Here is an 18,435-nt window from a genome sequence, read left to right on the forward strand (position 1 = left end):
GTCGTTTTAACAAGCTTTGTATCTGCGGTAGAAAATCTTAAAACGGAGAGCAGTCAGGGTTTTAGGCTTTCTAACGGCGAGCATTTGCAGAAATAAAAATATGTTCTATTACGCGCTTCACTGTGAATTCTCTTGGCTCTTCCTCCCGTTAGCTACCGGCTTCCGGGGCGTCACTGAATCCAGCTCGGTCTCTTGGTCCTGCCTTCGTCATGAACAAATGGAAAAACCACTGGGTAAGTTGATTTCTCATTTTTCTCTTGCTTGTTTTATTTCCCGAATTTTATATTTCCTCTTTTTGCGTGTACGGTACTACGCATGTGAAGCCAATATTATTGCTAACTTATTCAAGGTAGCGCTGCTTAAGTGCAATACCTTATTGTAATTTTAACAAGCTTTGTGTCTGCAGTAGAAAATCTGAAAAAGGAGAGCAGTATGGCTTTCTAACGGCGAACATTTGCAGAAATTTCGCCGCCATACGGGTCGTCAGTGTCAGTGCACTGAACAATGCAGCCGCCTTACTAGCCCTGCCAAATCATGAAAAAAGACGTGTACGCATTGTCAGCACACTGAACAATGCAGCAGCCTTACTAGCCCTGCGGGATCGTAGAAACAAACGTGTACGCAGTGTCAGTGCACTGAATAATGCAGTAGCCTCACTAGCCCTGCCGAAACATGAAAACGAACGTGTACGCATTGTCAGCACACTGAGAAGTGCAGCAGCCTTACTAGCACTGCTGAAACATGGAAACAAACGTGTACGCAGTGTCAGTGCACTGAACAATGCTGCAGCCTCACTAGCCCTGCCGAATCATGGAAACAAACGTGTACGCAGTGTCAGTGCACTGAATAATGCAGCAGCCTCACTAGCCCTGCCAAATCATGGAAGCAAACGTGTACGCAGTGTCAGTGCACTGAATAATGCAGCAGCCTCACTAGCCCTCCCGAATCATGGAAACAAACGTGTACGCAGTGTCAGCGCCCTGAAAAGTGTAGCAGCCTTACTAGCACTGCTGAAACATGGAAAGAAACGTGTACAAAGTGTCAGTGTACTGAACAATGCAGCATCACCACTGGCGCTGCCGAAACGTGGAAACGAACGTGTACGCAATGAGTGCTTCCTCTTGGACTTCCGCTTGAGAAGCCAGGACCAGGTTGCCGGAGAAAGCAGCCGATCGATGCCAATAACGAAGACAAGCGCCGGATCTGTTTTTAGAGACAACATCGAGAGGCACTCCCAAGGAGGACGAGAGGGACGGTAACGAGTGGCAGCTAAATTAGAACCTCCCGTGCTCTTTTCTCAATTTTTGTTGATTCCGGGACCAGACGTGGAAGCGAACGGCCACCAAGAAAAAAGATCAAAAAGGCAGTATCATAGTTCCGCAATTCACTATCTTTTTTCATACCTCAAATAAGCAGGGAGGCTTCGTTTTCTCGCTAGAAGATATATCAATGGCGTATTTGTAAATTTTATTTTGCATTTGATTCCGAATTAGTTAAATTAAACTACTCGACCAAAGAAAATAGAAGAGGCGTCCGTTTCACGACCAATGATCGTCGGCCAATGAGAACGGAGCATCCCTGCGTTCATATGCCAGCCAATAAGAATAAAGCATTCGTAGTCGCGTGGTCTGGCCAAGTATCGTTCAAAGAGGAGAAGAAAGAACAAACGTAATTGAAAGGAAGTTGGTTGAAGCTCTTATATTCACACCGAGAGGGCCCCTAGCAGCACAGGAGACCTCTGGCGGCCGCTTCTCACTTGACCCGTTTGATCAGCCACAGCTGGTCGGTCAAGTTAGCAGCTAGCAGAGCATTTTGTCAGGAAGAGCAGGATGGAGAAAGAATGGGGGGTCACTTCGCGTGGTTGCTAACAGGCTCACAGGAAATGATATAGGTTGGACGGGCGGGCTTAGCAAGTAGTGCATTAAGATAGGTGTGAGCTGCAGTCTATTCGGTGTGCCACTACGGGTATCGTGTACCAGTTGGTCTGACGCTGTCTCCAGGGGCCAAATTATGGAACGCTGTCAATCTGAAGACTGTCCTAAGACAGTCTGAAAGCCCCGCTAATATTGGTCGGCCCTGACCATTGGCAGGAAGTGGACAGGGCCGACCAATAGGAGAGCGGCTTTGAGACTGCCTTCAGGTTGACGGCATTCCGTAATTCAGATCACGTTTTCCCTTTCTCTTATGTCTAGGACGCGGTGGGGCAGCGGTGATGGGGTAGACGGACGCACGCGTAAAGAGGTGACGTTGACGTCCCTTCACATCCTGTGGAAGGCAGAGATTCTAAGAAGATTTTGAGTACTGCGGCTTTTCTTTATACGTTGACTCGCGTTACTGAACTAGTGCATGATGGGTAAAAAACACAACTTCGTTACCCCTGTCCAACACGCTAAGTTACGCATGCCAGCGTTTGCATGTTCTCTGTCTAGCAAGTAGAGGTGAGCACGCTTGAGTCGGTGCAGTGCTTGCAGTCTTTTTTAGGGCAGCCGCCAAGACAGAACCTCACAATAACGTTGCGCAAAAGGCACATAGATTGTAATTCAAACTAGTTGCTCGCATACGAACTCGTTCACAAAAATACAAAATTTTTGTTTGCAGAAAAAAAACACGTTCAGAACTATCAGTTCTTCAAAAGCCACCGCGCTGACTCTACAGCCTCTTTTCTTTTAGTCACATAATCCGGAACATAAAAAATAGAACCATATCACCACCCTGCCCACCTTACGAAGGCTCGTTGCGAATAAGAAATAAAAATACTAGAAGGCACTTTCTACAGTTTTATCACTCCACCGATGGAGTTCACGCGCCTAAAACTGACATCGTTATGGATACCGGTTTCCCTGCCGACAGCTCCATGATTCTTCCTGATGCAAACGCCCTTCAGAAGATAGACTGCGTTGTTGAAAAAGCCCCTAGGGGAAAAGCCTGCTGGAGCTTATTTTTTTTTCTTTTGTCCTTTCTTCGCTGTACAAAAAAATTCATGCGATCACGCATACTCCAGGATCGTTCACGCCCTAAGCTTTCACTGAAAAGTGCTATCATTTAGCCCCACCCTTTCCCGACACCGCAGGACATTTTCTGTTCATTTTTCTGTCTTTTTTGTATTTTCTCAGGGGCTGTTTCAAAAGATTATAGAAAAGTTCGCATTTTCCACAGGGCGCAGAGTTTAGGAGCTATAGAAAAAAAGAAACCAAGTATCCAGCTTCGGCTTATACGTCGAATACAACGTTCTACTTGTCTCTGTGCTTGACGGTGCTTTGTAGCCGAGTATAAAGATGGATCAGCTGTCGGCCGAAATACCACGTTCAGTATAGGAAGCCGCACTCGAACGAAAAGTGGCGTGTGCGCTGATATTGTCTTTTGTAATCTTAGTGACGTCCACTGCAGTTTGTGCGCAGCAACTGCTCCTTCTCTCATCTATCTCTCTCTGCACTTCTACACTGTTCCCCATTTTACATTACGACATTTCTTTTTGTACATCACTTAATTTTTTCTTTTGTGGAGCGAAGGAAAAGCACAGGTTACTATCAATGTCCGTGGCGAGTGCTTCTTTTTCTTGATTTTTTCCTCGCTCTCAACGGTTTTCCGAGTAACTGAGCTCACATGCAAACTGAATTTTATGCAGGGTAGCGAAGATGAATTCGGCAAGGCGTTTTGAAGTTCATTTCATTGCCAGCGGCGCCCTTTTTTTCACCACAGCTAGGCCTCTGCTAAAAATCGCAATGTGATGTCTTCCATACCAGACAAGGCCATAACACTGAGCAGCACTTATCTGAAATAATCTTGGAAAGTATGCATGCATATATTGCCCTCACACTTAGCAAAACTTTCAACGCGTCTGTGAAGCAGAGATTTCAAAGCCAAAAAGATTCACAGGAACGCCTTATTCCAGTATGTGTTAGCAATGCGATAGCATTAACAGCTGTTGATGCCTTTACCAAAAGTGACGCCACTTTCGGTCTGGTGATGTCACTTCTGGTCTGCTGACGTCAGTTCTTTTCAGCCAGTGGGCGCAACTTATGAGCGACGAAGAACGAGAATAAAACTTTGTTCCGGAAGCCTTCTGGATGGGAGCAGTCTGGGTGGCTCAGGACTACTTTCTTCTAGTCCAGGACCCCCAAGGAGAGAGCTCCCGTATAGGCTTGGTCTATAAATATGAGCGATAATGCATAGTGGCTCCATGGGGCTTGTAATGATCGCATTAAAACAGTTTCCTTTTTATCTTCGGTGGTTGTTTCTATGCATCTTCCGAGCTTCATCGACAAATTTATAATGATTCAGAAAGAAGATCTTTACGAGCAGCAATATATTCTGTCCCTCTACAGTCCGCGAACGGAAAGCATGACCAATCATGTTTTAATACAACTCCGCTGCTCTGTAGAAGTAGCTTAGAAGCACTTACTGACCCGCTTACAAAGAAAACTTTACACGTGCCTTCTTCACTTGCGGCTAAACAAAAGGGGACCAAAAAGTAATTTAGGAACGCCCTCGTCCTCAAAATTTCAATCTTCAGTGGTCCGGTTCTTTGCTCCTTGTGTCTGCTATGTAATGAACTCAAAAAAATTAATAACGTTTTTCCACATCCCTTCCAAAGAGCGGAGAATCACTCTTTTTATTGCAAATTTATTGCGGCTAAGAAACGGCGAAGTTGGAATTCATCGACTGACTTTTGCACCGCCGTCCGCAGCGAGGCTAATAAAAGATTACATTGCTTGTTTGAAAGAATGTCTCTCTTCACTCTTTTTGATTGCCACCTTTAGCTTTTAGGTTATTGATTTGAATCAAATTCTTACTCATGATAAACTGAATACAATAGTTTATCTTCCCTTCTTCCTTTAATATCTTATATTCTTATATTTCATTCTTCATTATTTCTGTTTCTTTCCTCGTTTCTTCTTACTTTTCTTCCACCTTTTTTTTCTGCTTTTTTGAGGCCATCTACAACATTCCTTTGGGCGCTAGAGCTAAAAAAAAACAGTTGCCTTCCAAGAAATGAAAGCTGTCGCTGTGGTTTTTGTCGTTCTCACGAAATGGAGCAAACCTATGGCGCAATCAAAGAGGCGGCTCCGATGCCAACAAAGAAAAAATAAGGGAACATGTGTACAGAGGGACGCAGAAGCGCCTTTGTTCCCTTCACCTCTGTGATCCCCGCAGCCGCTACAAGTCGTTAACCCTTGTCGGCAAAGACAATTGCTGTTCGCTCGACGAGTGAACGCGCAGACAAATAAGTAAAAACCTTTCGCCCCGGCCACTGAATTCAAATGCTCCCGCGATTGCCAATGCGTCCGCGGGGTCACTACGCTTGACGTTATAACATATAGGCAGTCAGACATTGCAACACATAACTTCGTGATATAGTTTGCACACGAACTTATGTATTCCTTGTGTGTGGCAGCTCTTCGCTTGGTCAGTGAAATTTCAACTTACATAAGTGCAAATAAAAAGACACAAAACAAAAACTATGCGCCAGAAAGCAAGGAATCCATGCAAGATCCAGCAATAACGTTGCTTTCTCTAAAGACCCTAAATAAGGGGAAACGTTACTGATGTGTTAATGTTCCCTTTTCAGGGGACTCGAGCATGTATCTAAACTTAGTGCGAGAATAAAAACTACATAAAAAGGGCAAGTAGGCAGCGATTGATACGGGACCTGCGTTAGTGACGTTCGATATTGTGCCTTTTGTTCTGTGCGACGATATTTGTACAACCAGCTCGCGATTGCACTTCCGTACACCGCAGTGACGAGACGCATGTACGGCAGAGTTACCTGCAGGGAGCAGTACGTCTGACCTTCCGTGTTCTACGTAACAGGGTTGCTGTTGCAGCAGCTACGGGACAATAAGCGCATGTAAAAGAGGGCCATTACCAGTAAGAAGTTCAGTAATACGTTCGAAAATAACTTTATCGTATGCGTATCCCAAAGCCGCCCTTCTCGACGAAAAAAAAAAAAGTTAGGATAAGATAGATGCCAACCCTTGCTTTACACCGGAAAGAAATTCTCGTCACTAGTGAAGCTCTGGTACTTTTCGCAGTGATTGCCGCAAACCCCATGAACGTTTTACGCGCAGCCACACAAAAATGGTGTGGGTGGTGGAATCGCCAAAACCTATCACGTCGTCTAGCTCCACTGCCATCGAACTTAGTCCATTCAAGTTCTGCCGAACATAATTGATAACTTGGAAACATATATAGGGGTTACTTTTGCTTTTCGCTTCGTTTTATTCGTGTATTAATCTCTGCTAAAGCTATATCAAGGGTATGTGATGTACTCTTTTTGTCTCAGACCTGCCTCATTCAAAACGTATTGCTGCTGTGATGCTTTAGTTTTTATATCCCCTTTATTTAATACCACATTAGGGTTGACGCTCCTGACCAATGTAAGTGCCATTAAGAGGGGTTGAAGGTACATATTCTAAACAAGCGTTGAGATCGGCGCTTCGATATGGCTTGACATAAGCGGAAGGAAAAGAGGGGTGGGGGAACCTGGAATAAATTCTGCGCTAGTTCCGCAACTATTATGCATCTGCCGTTCTTACTGACTTTGCATGACAGCGTAAGTTCCTTATACGTTTCCGCGAGCAAGCACCCTCCATGCAGTATTTTTTTTTTCTACATGGAGAGCTGCTACCTCAGTGCTTGCCAGAGATCAAAGGAAGAAGCATCACAAGCCAATGCAAACAAATATATCCTTTCTCTCTCCACATCAATGCTTGAATCATCCAGCAAAAGTTTCTAGAAAGATAATAGCGATCGAATGGCAAGAGTTTTTTTATTGATGCACTTTGACGCGGCAAACAAAAATGAAAATCTGCGCACAGAGTGGATTTCGAACTCGGGAACAGAGATAAATAAGTGAAGCTCGGCCGCCGGCGATGCTTTGGTAACAATAGTGTGAAGCAATTCAATTACAGATGAGTGGGCCCTGACAATGGGCACAAAGAACACTTGTGCATAATTGCAGGGCTCTTGAGCTGACCACCCTATTCTATTATGCAGTGAAGAAAAGCTTTTATAACTGCCCGGCCCTGGTTCTCTTTTGGGTTGATAGCAAAAAAAATAAGTTATTGTGTTGCGAAAATGCTGCCCTTCTCCATGCAGCTCTTCATTTTGTCTAGACACCACCGGCAGATAAAGCGCTCGCTTTTATCTCTCTTTCTCTCTCGCTCTCTATCTCTTGTTTTCTATTATCTTGACGGTACGTTCACTTTTGCAATGTTCGTCCTGCATTTCTTTCCCCGACAAAGGAGCCACACAAGCGGCAAAGTGTATTGGCAAGTCATCACAACGCAAGACAAAAAAAATAATAAACGCCGTTAGCACGGCACAAGCACGGCGAGCTTTTTCATCCGAAGGCTTATAAATGCCCCGGGGGGGGGGGGGGGGTAAGGGGGGGTAGGGGGGGTAAGGGGGGGTAGGGGGGGGGGGGGGTTCCTAACGCAGTCATTTAAATCCCTTTCATGCACACCGTGCAGACACACACCCCATGCATCAATGACTTCGTAACCTTTAGACAACGAGCAAACCTATTTAGCAGGTGTATTATGGTTCAACTATCGTAGCGCATTTGTTATTTGGAAATACTACACCCATCATTTTGAAACTAACCAGCGACTACCCATGTAGATCCGCGCTGTACCCAGACCTTTTCTCTTGTAAAGCTGACTTTTCCTTTACTCAAGAACACGTGCGGAGAAGATGCACTCCACAGATGCCGTTAATAGGTGGTTTTTCCTGTGCTTAATGTATTTTGGCTCAACAAAAAAAAAACTCCTATAGTCAAATTTCAGCTCAGCTTGCACCCGCTGGAAATCAAAAGAAAAGTTAACAAGGAAGGGTATTGCAGTAGTAAAAACCTATAGTGGTTATAAGCCACTGTAAGCACCAATTAATTTCGAATTTCTGTGGCACTGCTCGGCATTGCGGATATGGCAGTCGTCACAAGCGCAATGAGTTTCCAAAAATTATCTAGGAGGAAAAAGGCGTCGCGGCAGTTCACCCAGAAATTCGGGAAAGTGGACAAGTCGAGTTTGGAAGAAAACGTGGTTTCTGTCTTAACAAAACGACTTGTCACGAGGCAAACCTCCAAAAAACGTTTTAATAATTTCCATGCGAGCCTAATTACAAACGTTGACTTGCGTTAAGTTTATCAAACAAAACTTTTAATCCGCGCAGAGCGGAGGGTATCGTGGCGCAGCCATAATTACGTTGACCGTCCGGCGTTGTCTACAAAAATTCTGATTGGCTGGTGAGAAGTGACGTCATAGGTGACGTCACCATACCAGGTTCGTCTGTATGAAGACTCCATTCGCCAATCATGGCAAGTGGCGTACGTGAAGATCTAGGGAAGAGCAATCTGGGTCTAAAACACCCGATATAAGCAACTGCTAATGACAGCTCACTGCCAATTAATGCAGAATAAAATAAGGTGTCCCTGTGTTTTCCTGCCTAACACTGGTCAAGCCAATTACTAAGTACCCCTATCCAGGCGTTCCCACGGAGAGCGAACTGCTCTTAAAAAGAAGGTAATTCGTATAGAATGTAATTCGCCTTTTTCTTGTAATTTTGGGAAACTGTGCGCCATAAGGATACTTTGTCAGAGATAGATGACAGGAAAGGAACACTTCTTCACCGGTTGAAGGAAGACCACTGTTTCCATCTCAGCCTCGAAGTAGTACGTGCGTGTGCTTTCCCCGTCTACTCTCTTATCATACGTCCCAAGACTTTCTGAAAACGAGAGCGCAAAACCAAGAAGTTTGCGCACTTGTCGCAACTTGCGCCAAATCCTCATTCCGGAGAGAGCTCACGCCGAATAAACCCGTTGGAAATGCGCCCTCGATAAAGTCAAAGCGACGAAAATACTGTCACTCCAGATAATAAAAAAAGCTGCGCGCAAAGAAAAAAAAAAGCTGAAACGGCTCAAGCTACCTTGTTACACTTTTCTGTCGCAGCCGGCGAATGACAGCGCGTTCTTTTTTTGACTCGTCACAACGCTTTCACGAGCGTAACCGGCCGGCTGCACTGACTTGCATTAGCGAAAGTGCGTCGCCGAAGGCACCTATAATAGCGAACGGCAAAAACCGGGCCCACGAAGGCGTCACGTACGCTTCCCGGCGGCAAATGTGCGAAGCAGACAGAGGGGCTCTTAGCGGCAGCCAATTCTCTCCTCTCCGGCCCGATTCTGTATCTCGGCGACGCCGTACTCCTTCTGACACACGTGACACGTGCACGCACGCCCACTCTAACGCACGTACGCGGGCACTCATTGGCTCTGGCACAAGCACAAACAAAGCTCGTCTTTTTTTTTTTCTCCTAAACAAACACCCGCACATTGTGTCTCTCTTTCCCTCGCTCTCTTGCACAAACGGAAAGGCGCAAACACAAAGACGCGGAAAAATGTATAAACAAGCAAGTACAGTACACACATACGGGCATACACAAGAACACCAGAACTGCGTCCTTGGCAGCACAAACAGTAACAGCAGGGATGGCGGCGGGCTCGTTTCTGCTACGCATTAACTGCCGGGCAAGAGAGGCCGACCCGGGGTGTGTGTGCGTGTGTGTGCCCAAGAACCAAGATCGATTCCTCTGCGGCGGCTGTCACGCGCTGTTTCTTCTCGGCACCGCTGCAGCAAGCAGGCACGGGGGGAAGGCCTCCGGGGTGCGATATTTCATCGTCCGCCTAGCTGCTGCCTTGTGTCGCTTCGAGACAGGAAGCACCGCGCCGTGGCTGCTGCCAGTGCGCCAACGATGCCCGAGCCCAGCGCTATAGATGAACAAAACGAGAGAGCGCGCCAAGAAGAGAGAGAAAAGTTGTACCGCGACTCGCTCGTGGATACCGGGGAACCCGGGACGACAACACTCCTCGTTCTCCGAACGAGCCTAATCTCGTCCCCCTACACCGTCTTCCAACTTGCGGACCGACGCTCATTTACTTTTTCCCCCTCGCCTGTTGCCCCCCTCCCCGCTTCGTCAGTAGTTTCTTCTTTCTGCTGGCGACAAAGCCCGGGTAACACGAGAAGGCTCTCTTGCTACCTCGTCCAGTGGCCCCATGTCATGTATTTCTGGTGGCGGGACGCTGGCCTCATAGTTCTCACTAACCCTCGCGTACACTGCCTCTACGAGCGAGGTTGTCGGGACGGTGTCTTGCTGAGCCGAACACGCAGACACGCGTCCAGTGACTGAAAGATGAATGAGGTCAGACGCCTCCCTTTTCATCTTTTTTTTTCCTTCGCTATTGCTGATCCCTCCACTACTTACTGGGAAATATTGCATCGCAAGTCTACATTGCGGAAGTAATTGAAATCCGCTCCACTCTGACGCATTCCAGTCGTCCTAGTGAATCATAAGGGACACGCGAAATGGTCTTCGTCGTCCTGTAAACGTCGCTTCGTTTCGTTTATGACCGTGGGGGTAGTCTCGGTCGAGTTACCAAAAGGGGAACAATGGTTATATCGTTCCCTATATTTTGGCGAAGTCCAAGTTATAGTGAAGTCTCTGTGAAGCACACATCAGGAATAAATGGGGAAACTGGATGCAAAGAACGGGAGGGTCTGGCAGCTGTCTCAATTTCGATGGACACTTGAACCACGCTGCCGCGAAAAATGACGTGGAGGAAGTGAAAGGGATAGGCGTACCACACACGTACTACCAATCAGTGATTGTAATCATTCCCTATGAGCCCTTGAATGGCAAAGATCGTAGATGCGCTGAAAACGGCAAAAGCGGTAATGGCATCGCTGAGGACTCGTTGGCTTCGTTAGCTTTGGACAGCTCTGTGGTAATGCTCTGAATTTGGGTCTGACAGTGATGCTAATTTTCGCACCTGTGTCGGTTGATGATTCGCCGCTCAAGCACAGACAGTTATTATAGCCTTCGGTGCGCGCGGCTGATGCGACTCACACAACTGCGCAGGTGTACTGGTTCGGGCCTGTGGCTGGAGGCCTGCTGGCCGGTCTCATCTACGAGTACATCTTCGACACGAGGAGATCAAGCCGAGATGTGCGAAGACGAAGCTTTGAGGACGCCGAAAAAGGTAGAATTGTGAACTGGTAACTATGCTAAAGTTTGTGTGTGTGTGTTTTTAACAACGACAGTTTTTGATGGTACTGTGGCGGGATTCCAGAATCAAGCGTTCTCTGCATCTCCGGTATATTGTCGGATCGGTGCACCATCGATGCGCCACAGACCGTTTACAGTGACAGCAGGCTATTCAATTTAAGCGATGGCAGCAACAAGATGCGAAGAAGCTTGCAGAAAAAGTGGTAGAGAAAAGCTTAACTGTGGCACCAGATTGTACCCGCCGCGGTGGCTCAATGGTAGGGCGCTCGGCCACTGACTCGGAGTATCCAAATATACACGTTTAAATAAAAAAAAAATCGGCGACAAAACCGTTCAGGGCATACTAACAGTACCTCTGCTCGATGTGTGCTTTTTTTTCTATCTACATCACTGTATTGCCGAAACCTAGTTTTGACTAATTCTGTCTCTGATGCCTGCAGTATTCTAAATCAGTTTCTTTAGCTACCTGTTTTACCTCTGGATTCAATATTCCCTTATTCGTCCCTCAGTCATCTATTCCCTCATACATCTGCATTCCCGACTGCGCGAAAACGCGGTGAATGATGTCAAAACTCGTTAAAAGAGACCAGCTCTCCACCTAAACAGTGCCAAAATTTAAAAAGGAAATGAGTACATGTTACGATGATGACGACGACGGTGATGATGATGATTACGACGACAGTGATAATGTACTGGTGATGGTGGTGGCAGAGAGTAAAAGCTAGCGCCCTCTAGATCATGACTGAATAATCCGTTGCTGCACTACAAAGACAGGGACTAAAAACGAAAGGAACAGGCACGCATCAACATATCATCATCAGCCTAACTACGCCCACTACAGGGCAAAGGCCTCTCCCATGTGTCTCCAATTACCCCTGTCCTTTGCCAGCTAGGCCCATCGTATGCCCGCCAACTTCTTAATCTCATCAGCCCACCTAACTTTCTGCCGCCCACTGCTCACTCACGGTATCTTCAGTCATGAGCCAGCACTAACTAGCCAAATTTGCTGTCCTCTAGATGCAGGAGTAGACTATCATTTTGGTAGGCGTTATCTCGGCATTGACTTGCAAGAGGCGTGTGATTTAATAATGTTACAAGCAACTGTGCCTCGGTGGTAATTTTAATTAATATGTTCCACCAGAACTGCCAGCACGTCACTTACCTAGTCCTTTGTCACGTGACCTGCCGCACTTTCTGTGGACGACAAAGAAGATCGAACGAGAGGAGCTGGCGTTGTGCGAGACCACTACTCGAAGACCAACGATAGAAGCACAGGCAGCGACGCACTATGACAGAAGAGCAGGAGGGGAGGGCCCACTCTGTCCTGCGGTCCTTTCATTCGCGGCCATCGTCGTTGGCGGGCTGCTTAGTGGCGTTCGTGGTCGCCTCGCTGGTGGTCGCCGCTCTGCTATTCTACTTAACGAGAACGCCTCGCACCTCGCCACGCACACGCACCTTCTGCTGCCCGCACTTCTTGGGCCGCCTCAACAGCCTGGCCAACTTGACGCTGGACCCGTGCGGACACTTCTTTGAGTACGCCTGCTACAGCTACATGGATGGCCGCGGAGACGGCTACTCCTGGATCGCCAACCTAGGAACGGACCCCTTAGAAGGCTACCCCGTCACGAAGGCCGGAAGGGCACTGTCCGGCTACCACACGCAATGCCTCACCTGGGCTTCAAACCCTTCAATGCACGGAGCGACTTCGGCGCAGGCCATCGTTGATCTGGCGCTGAAATTGGACTTTGCCGCGACCCCGGTAAACATCATTGATCTGATGCTTGATCTTTCCCTTCAGTACGAGCTGCCTTCGATTTTCGACATTCGCCTGCACGGAAACGGCACGGACCCGTACACCATCTTGAACATTTCAGTGCCCTCTTTCAACGAAGACAATGGTTCAGACATGAAAGACCAGTTCTTGAGCCTAACAAGGGACGCCCTTGATGTCGTCAACAAGGCACTTGGAGCCAGTTTCTCCGTTAAAGAAATCAGCAATTACTTTAGCGTCTTGCAAAAATCTAGTGCAGGCCTGGCCACTGAGAACACCACGATAGAATCTCTCACCAAGACTACAGGCGCCCGAATCAGCACATCTCAGTGGATAAAACTTATAAGCGGCTTTACAAAATACGAATTAATAGCGAAAGTTGCGACTCCGCCGTTAACCTTTGTGGGGAAATATTTCGCAGACTTGCTGGAACCCGGAAAGCAGCAACGCAGTCTCGCATTAATCCTCGTTGCTGCATCGGTACACCTGGCCAGTAAGATCAGCCCAGAAGGAAACGATACCGCTGACTTTATTTCGTCGTTTTGCGATGAAAAGGCCAGAGACCTGCGAGCCTTGTGGATCATGGATAAAATCGAGCATTATCCAACGCAGCCGCAAGACGCCGCCATCCGGGCCACCTACGAAAGTGTCGTGGGAGGCGTCGTCCAGAGGCTACAGAACGGCGTGACAAGCTCAGACCTGAAGGAGGTGAACCAAAAGCTACGGAACCTCCGTCTCTTGTTCCCTTCAGACGTCGTCCCAACGAATATAGAGGTTCCCTCACTCAACGAGAAGAGCTTCGCACACGATTATCTCGCGGCACGAGAGTACAGGTTCCGTGTTCGCCGACACCACGCCGACGTGCTGAACATCACTCGAGACATCATCGGCCACGTCCAAAAGCCCAACATCACGTTCGACGACAACACCTTGATGGTCCCTGTGGAAGTGTACACCATGACCCTGCTGACGAACGTCACGGATATGCTAGTGTCCATGCCAACGGTCGGCATTGGTTTGGCGACTGCCGTCTGGGACATAGTGTTGGGCATGAACTGGAGCAGCAGTGCCAGCGAAGCCTCCATCCGAGCCTACCGTTCATGCGTCAAGCAAAGTAGCAACAGGCTTGTGCCCATGTACGGCACCAGCCTCTGGCTGGCCATTGACACCTGCGCCCTGCTCGCTGAAAGTCCCGGCTGGGGTGAGCCAGTGGACAGCTCTTGGGCCCTGACTCGAGGTCAGGTCTTCTTCACGGCCTTCGCCCAGTACCATCGGTGCAGAGTGACGAAAGCCTATTCGGTGTTCGCGTCGGAGACGAATTTATTCATGGCTACATTTTCGAACTTCGTGAAATGGTTTGCGTGCAGCGCGTCTTTCTCTAGGGAGGCAAGTGCGAACTGTTCATTCAGCCCGCCAACGCAGTGGGCGCTGCAAAAGACGATATAGTGGTGTGTGCGCTGTGCCCGTGGCGAACAGCACGTGCACTTGGGTAAAAACTTTTGCTTCGTCTTCGGTTATTTGTTAACGCTTAGCTATATGTGAATCATCGATGTTTTTTGTGTTAAGCGTTTTATTTATATCCGCCCGCACGTTTAGAGGTAGTTTCAGCTTAGGACACGTTCCAACAACAAACTTTTTCCTGTTCTAACAACATACACAGCCATGCACTTATTCAACCATATGCCATGTTACAGTGTCGGCTACCCTACAAAAGCAACTATCTGGTTATAGGCTGCAACGTTATCTCCGTTGCTGTTACTATTCGTCACGCATGCCACGTGGCATCAGCACAGGATCATGCCATCAGGCAATAATTTTGCCCTTTTTGGATTAAAGATCACGCAGAGTACAGTGAAATTTCTCGAATTTCGTTTCTTGGAAATCGGATCTTTACTCGCCCTGCTCTGAAAATGACTCATTCGTGTGCACGAATTTGGCTGGCTTGAGCCGCAAACCGCGTTCTGGGAAAAAACCGGTGCAAAGGCAGAGTGTGCTAGCGACTTCCACGGAACTGTGATATAGGCTGCTTATTTGAAGCAACTAACTTCATCGTTAATATACTGCGAAAAGAATCTTGCCAAACAGCTATGACTTGGCCTCTGCCTTCGTTTCGGGTAAGGGGATTTGTTTGAGGGAAGGGAAATAATTTGCTGCGCAACATTTCCCAAGAGGGCTCAAAATTTCAATTCGAGAGAGGCACTTTGATTTACATGGCTGCTAGATTTCAGCCCCGATCGTGCATAATATTATAGCCCAGCATTTCTTAGGCATGCAAAAAAGACAATCCGTTTTTTGTAGATCCTAATTCACTTTAAACAATCAGTGGCATAACGTATGTGACTGCTGCAGCAAGGCCTCAGCCAGTTAAAGAAGGCGTAACTGCTCAAACAGCATTTATTGCCAGACTATTCGCCGCTATATGGTTATTCGCCAGACTTATGTTGGGCAATCGAACGGTTGCTCAACGAGAACACCCCCAGCAGCCAATAAATCGCCCTTACGAGAGACGTGTTTTCTGACTACGGAAGTAGCATTCTACTACGTCACCTTATCACCGGATTAGGCCACCGGGCATCAGTCAAAAAATAAACACAACCACTGATTTCATGTCGTGGTTTTGCGACAAAAAGGGTAGACAACTGCGAGCATTTTGGAGCCTTGTGATCTCGACTCGCGAATTTGATTAGGCGGGCTCCTTATTCTCATCTCACACCTGTCCGCATTGTCACCTATCATAACCCTCTCTTCCTCCCCTTTTCCCATCCCCAGATGAGAGGAGCAGGCCAGATAATGCCTCAGGCTGACCTCTTCGCCTTTCTCTCTACATAAACCTCTCTCTCTCTCTCTCTCTCTCTCTCTCTCTCTCTCTCTCTCTCTCTCTCTCTCTCTCTCTCTACAACGTGTATTGTGTGTGTCAGCAGTACTGACCCCATTTTGCCATATTTAGTATCCCATTTCGAGCTGACGCTAAAACTTTGAAGTGCTCTGAGAGTCGAAGGGATTTCCTTGTGATTGCCCCACATTTCATATAAAATGCGGCCGCGAAAATCTATTACAGTAATGAAGTTATTCAAAATAAATATAATTTACATCCTAAATCTTACTATATTTAAATTCAGTGTAGGCGAACAGTTAAGATTTTGAATCTCGGATGCTCACTATGCAGATCCGATCACAGTCGCATGAAACGAAGCTTCATCGGTCCATGTCTTCTGCTTTCCTCATTAAGAATGCAGACTACGAGACGAAGCGAGCAAGCTGTGTCAGGCGTGTATTGTTCTGCATATCGTTTGTGTGCGTGGATGTCTGTGGAAAGTGAAAAATGGTGAGGTAACATATATATAGAAAGCAGCGCGTACTTGAGAACAAATTCGCGTTAATGAGATCACTGTGCTAATAAAGACAAGGGAAAATACTGTTGAAACGAGCAGTGTAGGATGCATATAACTGGTCCTCTCCTCGGGCAACGAAGTGGTTTCCAAGAGGCAGGAACCGGATAGGGGAGGGGAGGGAGGGGGGGGGGGGGGGGTTTGCAGAGGAATGACTGCGGCTAGTCCAAGACAGGGCATGTTGAGTGTGAACGGGGGAGCCCTTTGTTTTGAGTGTCAGCAATCCTAATGATTTAGATTATTAATGCGTAAGCTTCGTATGGCTATGTTAGCGGTTTCGTGTCGTCACGATAACGTACGAACGAATTGAGTTGTAAGAAAAAGAACGATTGCATTATACAGAGCATCAAAAATCAAAAAATATTCCGTGGGAAATCATGAGGTGCATGCGCAGCAAATAGTTAGAGCCAATTACGCGGGGGAAATGCGACAATATGGCGTCCGGGGTCACGTGTAACCGTAGACGTCAAAAGTGTGAGTGGATTACGCCGACATCTGGAAAGAAAAAAAATGGTTGTGGTTTAGCTCTGGTTAGACCTATAGTGACGCGATAGCTACAGCTGGCCGAGTGGAACTTGCTCAGTTGAACTGCAGTCTTCCGCCGCTCCGTTTCGCTGGGCGTCCCTTCTTCATCTTCGTCCCACTAGACACGGCGCATGCGCACAGCTGCGGCAGCTCGGTTTCGCCGGCGCGCCGCGCCGCCGGCAGCTGCTCCGCTCCACGTGACCAACCACGTGACAGCGTGGCGGCGCAGCCACGGGGTGGCGGTGCAGCCACAGGGTGGCGACGTCGCCACGCTGAAGACTGGAAATGCTACCGTAATGTAGTTATCGCTACAAAAAATGTGTGGCGTCATAGGTGTGACGTCATATGGTGCGACAATTAATTAGAGCTAATTAAGTGGGGGAAAATGCGACAAATTGCGTCCGGTGTCACGTGCCACAGTGGACGTCAAGAGTGTGGATGGGTTACATCGACGTCTGGAAAGAAGAAAAATGTGGTGCGACGTCATATGCGTGACGTCATATGGTGTAACATTTAAAGCTAATTAAATGGAAAAGAAGCGAAACAGTGCACAGGAGTTTCAGAAAATGCTTACGCATTCCTCCAATACGAGTACCGCAGTGATCTCGTAATTTTTTGTTAACATGATGGTGATGATTACGATGATGATAATGATGATGATGCCTCACGCAGAGTACCGGCTGGACGACGACTACGAGGATTCGTCCGGCGCGAAGATCGCGAAGTACGCGAACGTGGCGCCGAGCCTCAACGGTGGCGTCGCCTCCGGAAGCACGGCGCGACACGCCCGCGCAGCAAAGGCCGCGCGCCAGCAACAGCAACAACAGCAGCAGCAGCAGCAACAGTACGACGCTGGCTGCTTCGGCCGACCGGCGGCGAACACTTACTCGCCCACGCCATCGCTGGCGTTCCCGTCTTCCACTGAGGCGGCGTACGCCTCCACACTGGCGGCCGGCAACTGCACGGCGCAGATATACGGTAAGCGCACCCCTTACATCGTCCCTCGCGCGCATTCATCGAAGCTGCCTCGATAATCCGAAACGTGGCGCTGGGGGTTCACTCTCGACGCCGAAGACGTGGACTCGGGAAGCGCAAGGCACTAACACTTGAAGTTGAAGTTCATTCCTTTCTTACAAAGGAGGAGCCGGGACTAAAAGCTGTGGCGACAGCTTGACAATGGTCCCGGCTCCTTTACATACCCAGCAGTAAAAGAGGAAAAACGACGGCTATACATACAACAAACATACATACATACAAAGCAAAAGTAAATAAATCAACACTTCGCAGGCCACCTATGCACATCATGCAAAAAATGACAAAATAAAATGCGATGCGATTAACAGGTCATAGATAACCATACAAAGAATGGTGCATAATAATCAGAAAGATTGCATCTGAAATTCTCAAGGAAAAGAGTTCTCCCGGCAGTATTCCCGAATTTCGTGTTTTGATTTTCGGGTTATGTCAAAATTTTCTTCGTTTAATCTGTTCAGCAGAATTGGAAGGTTATAACATAAGGATTGATTCACATAATAGGCTCTTGGTGTTGGGGTAAACCAAATTTCTCTGTGTCTTGTGTCACGGCAGCTGGCGTTTTCTCTGAGTTGTGCAAGCAAAATGATGAGGTTGTCGGGGTGTTTTAGGTGAGATTTGTAACATGATAGTAGTCTATAAGTATATAACACAAATATT

The 18,435-nt window shown here is 47.6% G+C and overlaps 1 protein-coding gene and 1 long non-coding RNA gene across 2 annotated transcripts in view; one reads left to right on the plus strand and one right to left on the minus strand.

Moving 5' to 3' along the window:
* LOC144096967 (uncharacterized) overlaps positions 1-18,435 on the minus strand; it is a 90,431-nt gene that overhangs the window by 31,748 nt on the left and 40,248 nt on the right. The gene's annotated exons all lie outside the window — the stretch shown is intronic.
* Positions 1-18,435, plus strand: part of LOC144098585 (lens fiber major intrinsic protein-like) — a 42,771-nt gene that overhangs the window by 19,635 nt on the left and 4,701 nt on the right. Inside the window, exons 4-6 of the mRNA XM_077631347.1 lie at positions 153-233; positions 10,912-11,032; positions 17,416-17,721. Of these exons, the coding sequence (XP_077487473.1) occupies positions 153-233; positions 10,912-11,032; positions 17,416-17,721 (508 nt within the window). The remainder of the gene's footprint in view (positions 1-152; positions 234-10,911; positions 11,033-17,415; positions 17,722-18,435) is intronic.

Source organism: Amblyomma americanum, chromosome 7 (genome assembly GCF_052857255.1).
Source record: "Amblyomma americanum isolate KBUSLIRL-KWMA chromosome 7, ASM5285725v1, whole genome shotgun sequence".
Lineage (NCBI taxonomy): Eukaryota > Metazoa > Arthropoda > Arachnida > Ixodida > Ixodidae > Amblyomma > Amblyomma americanum.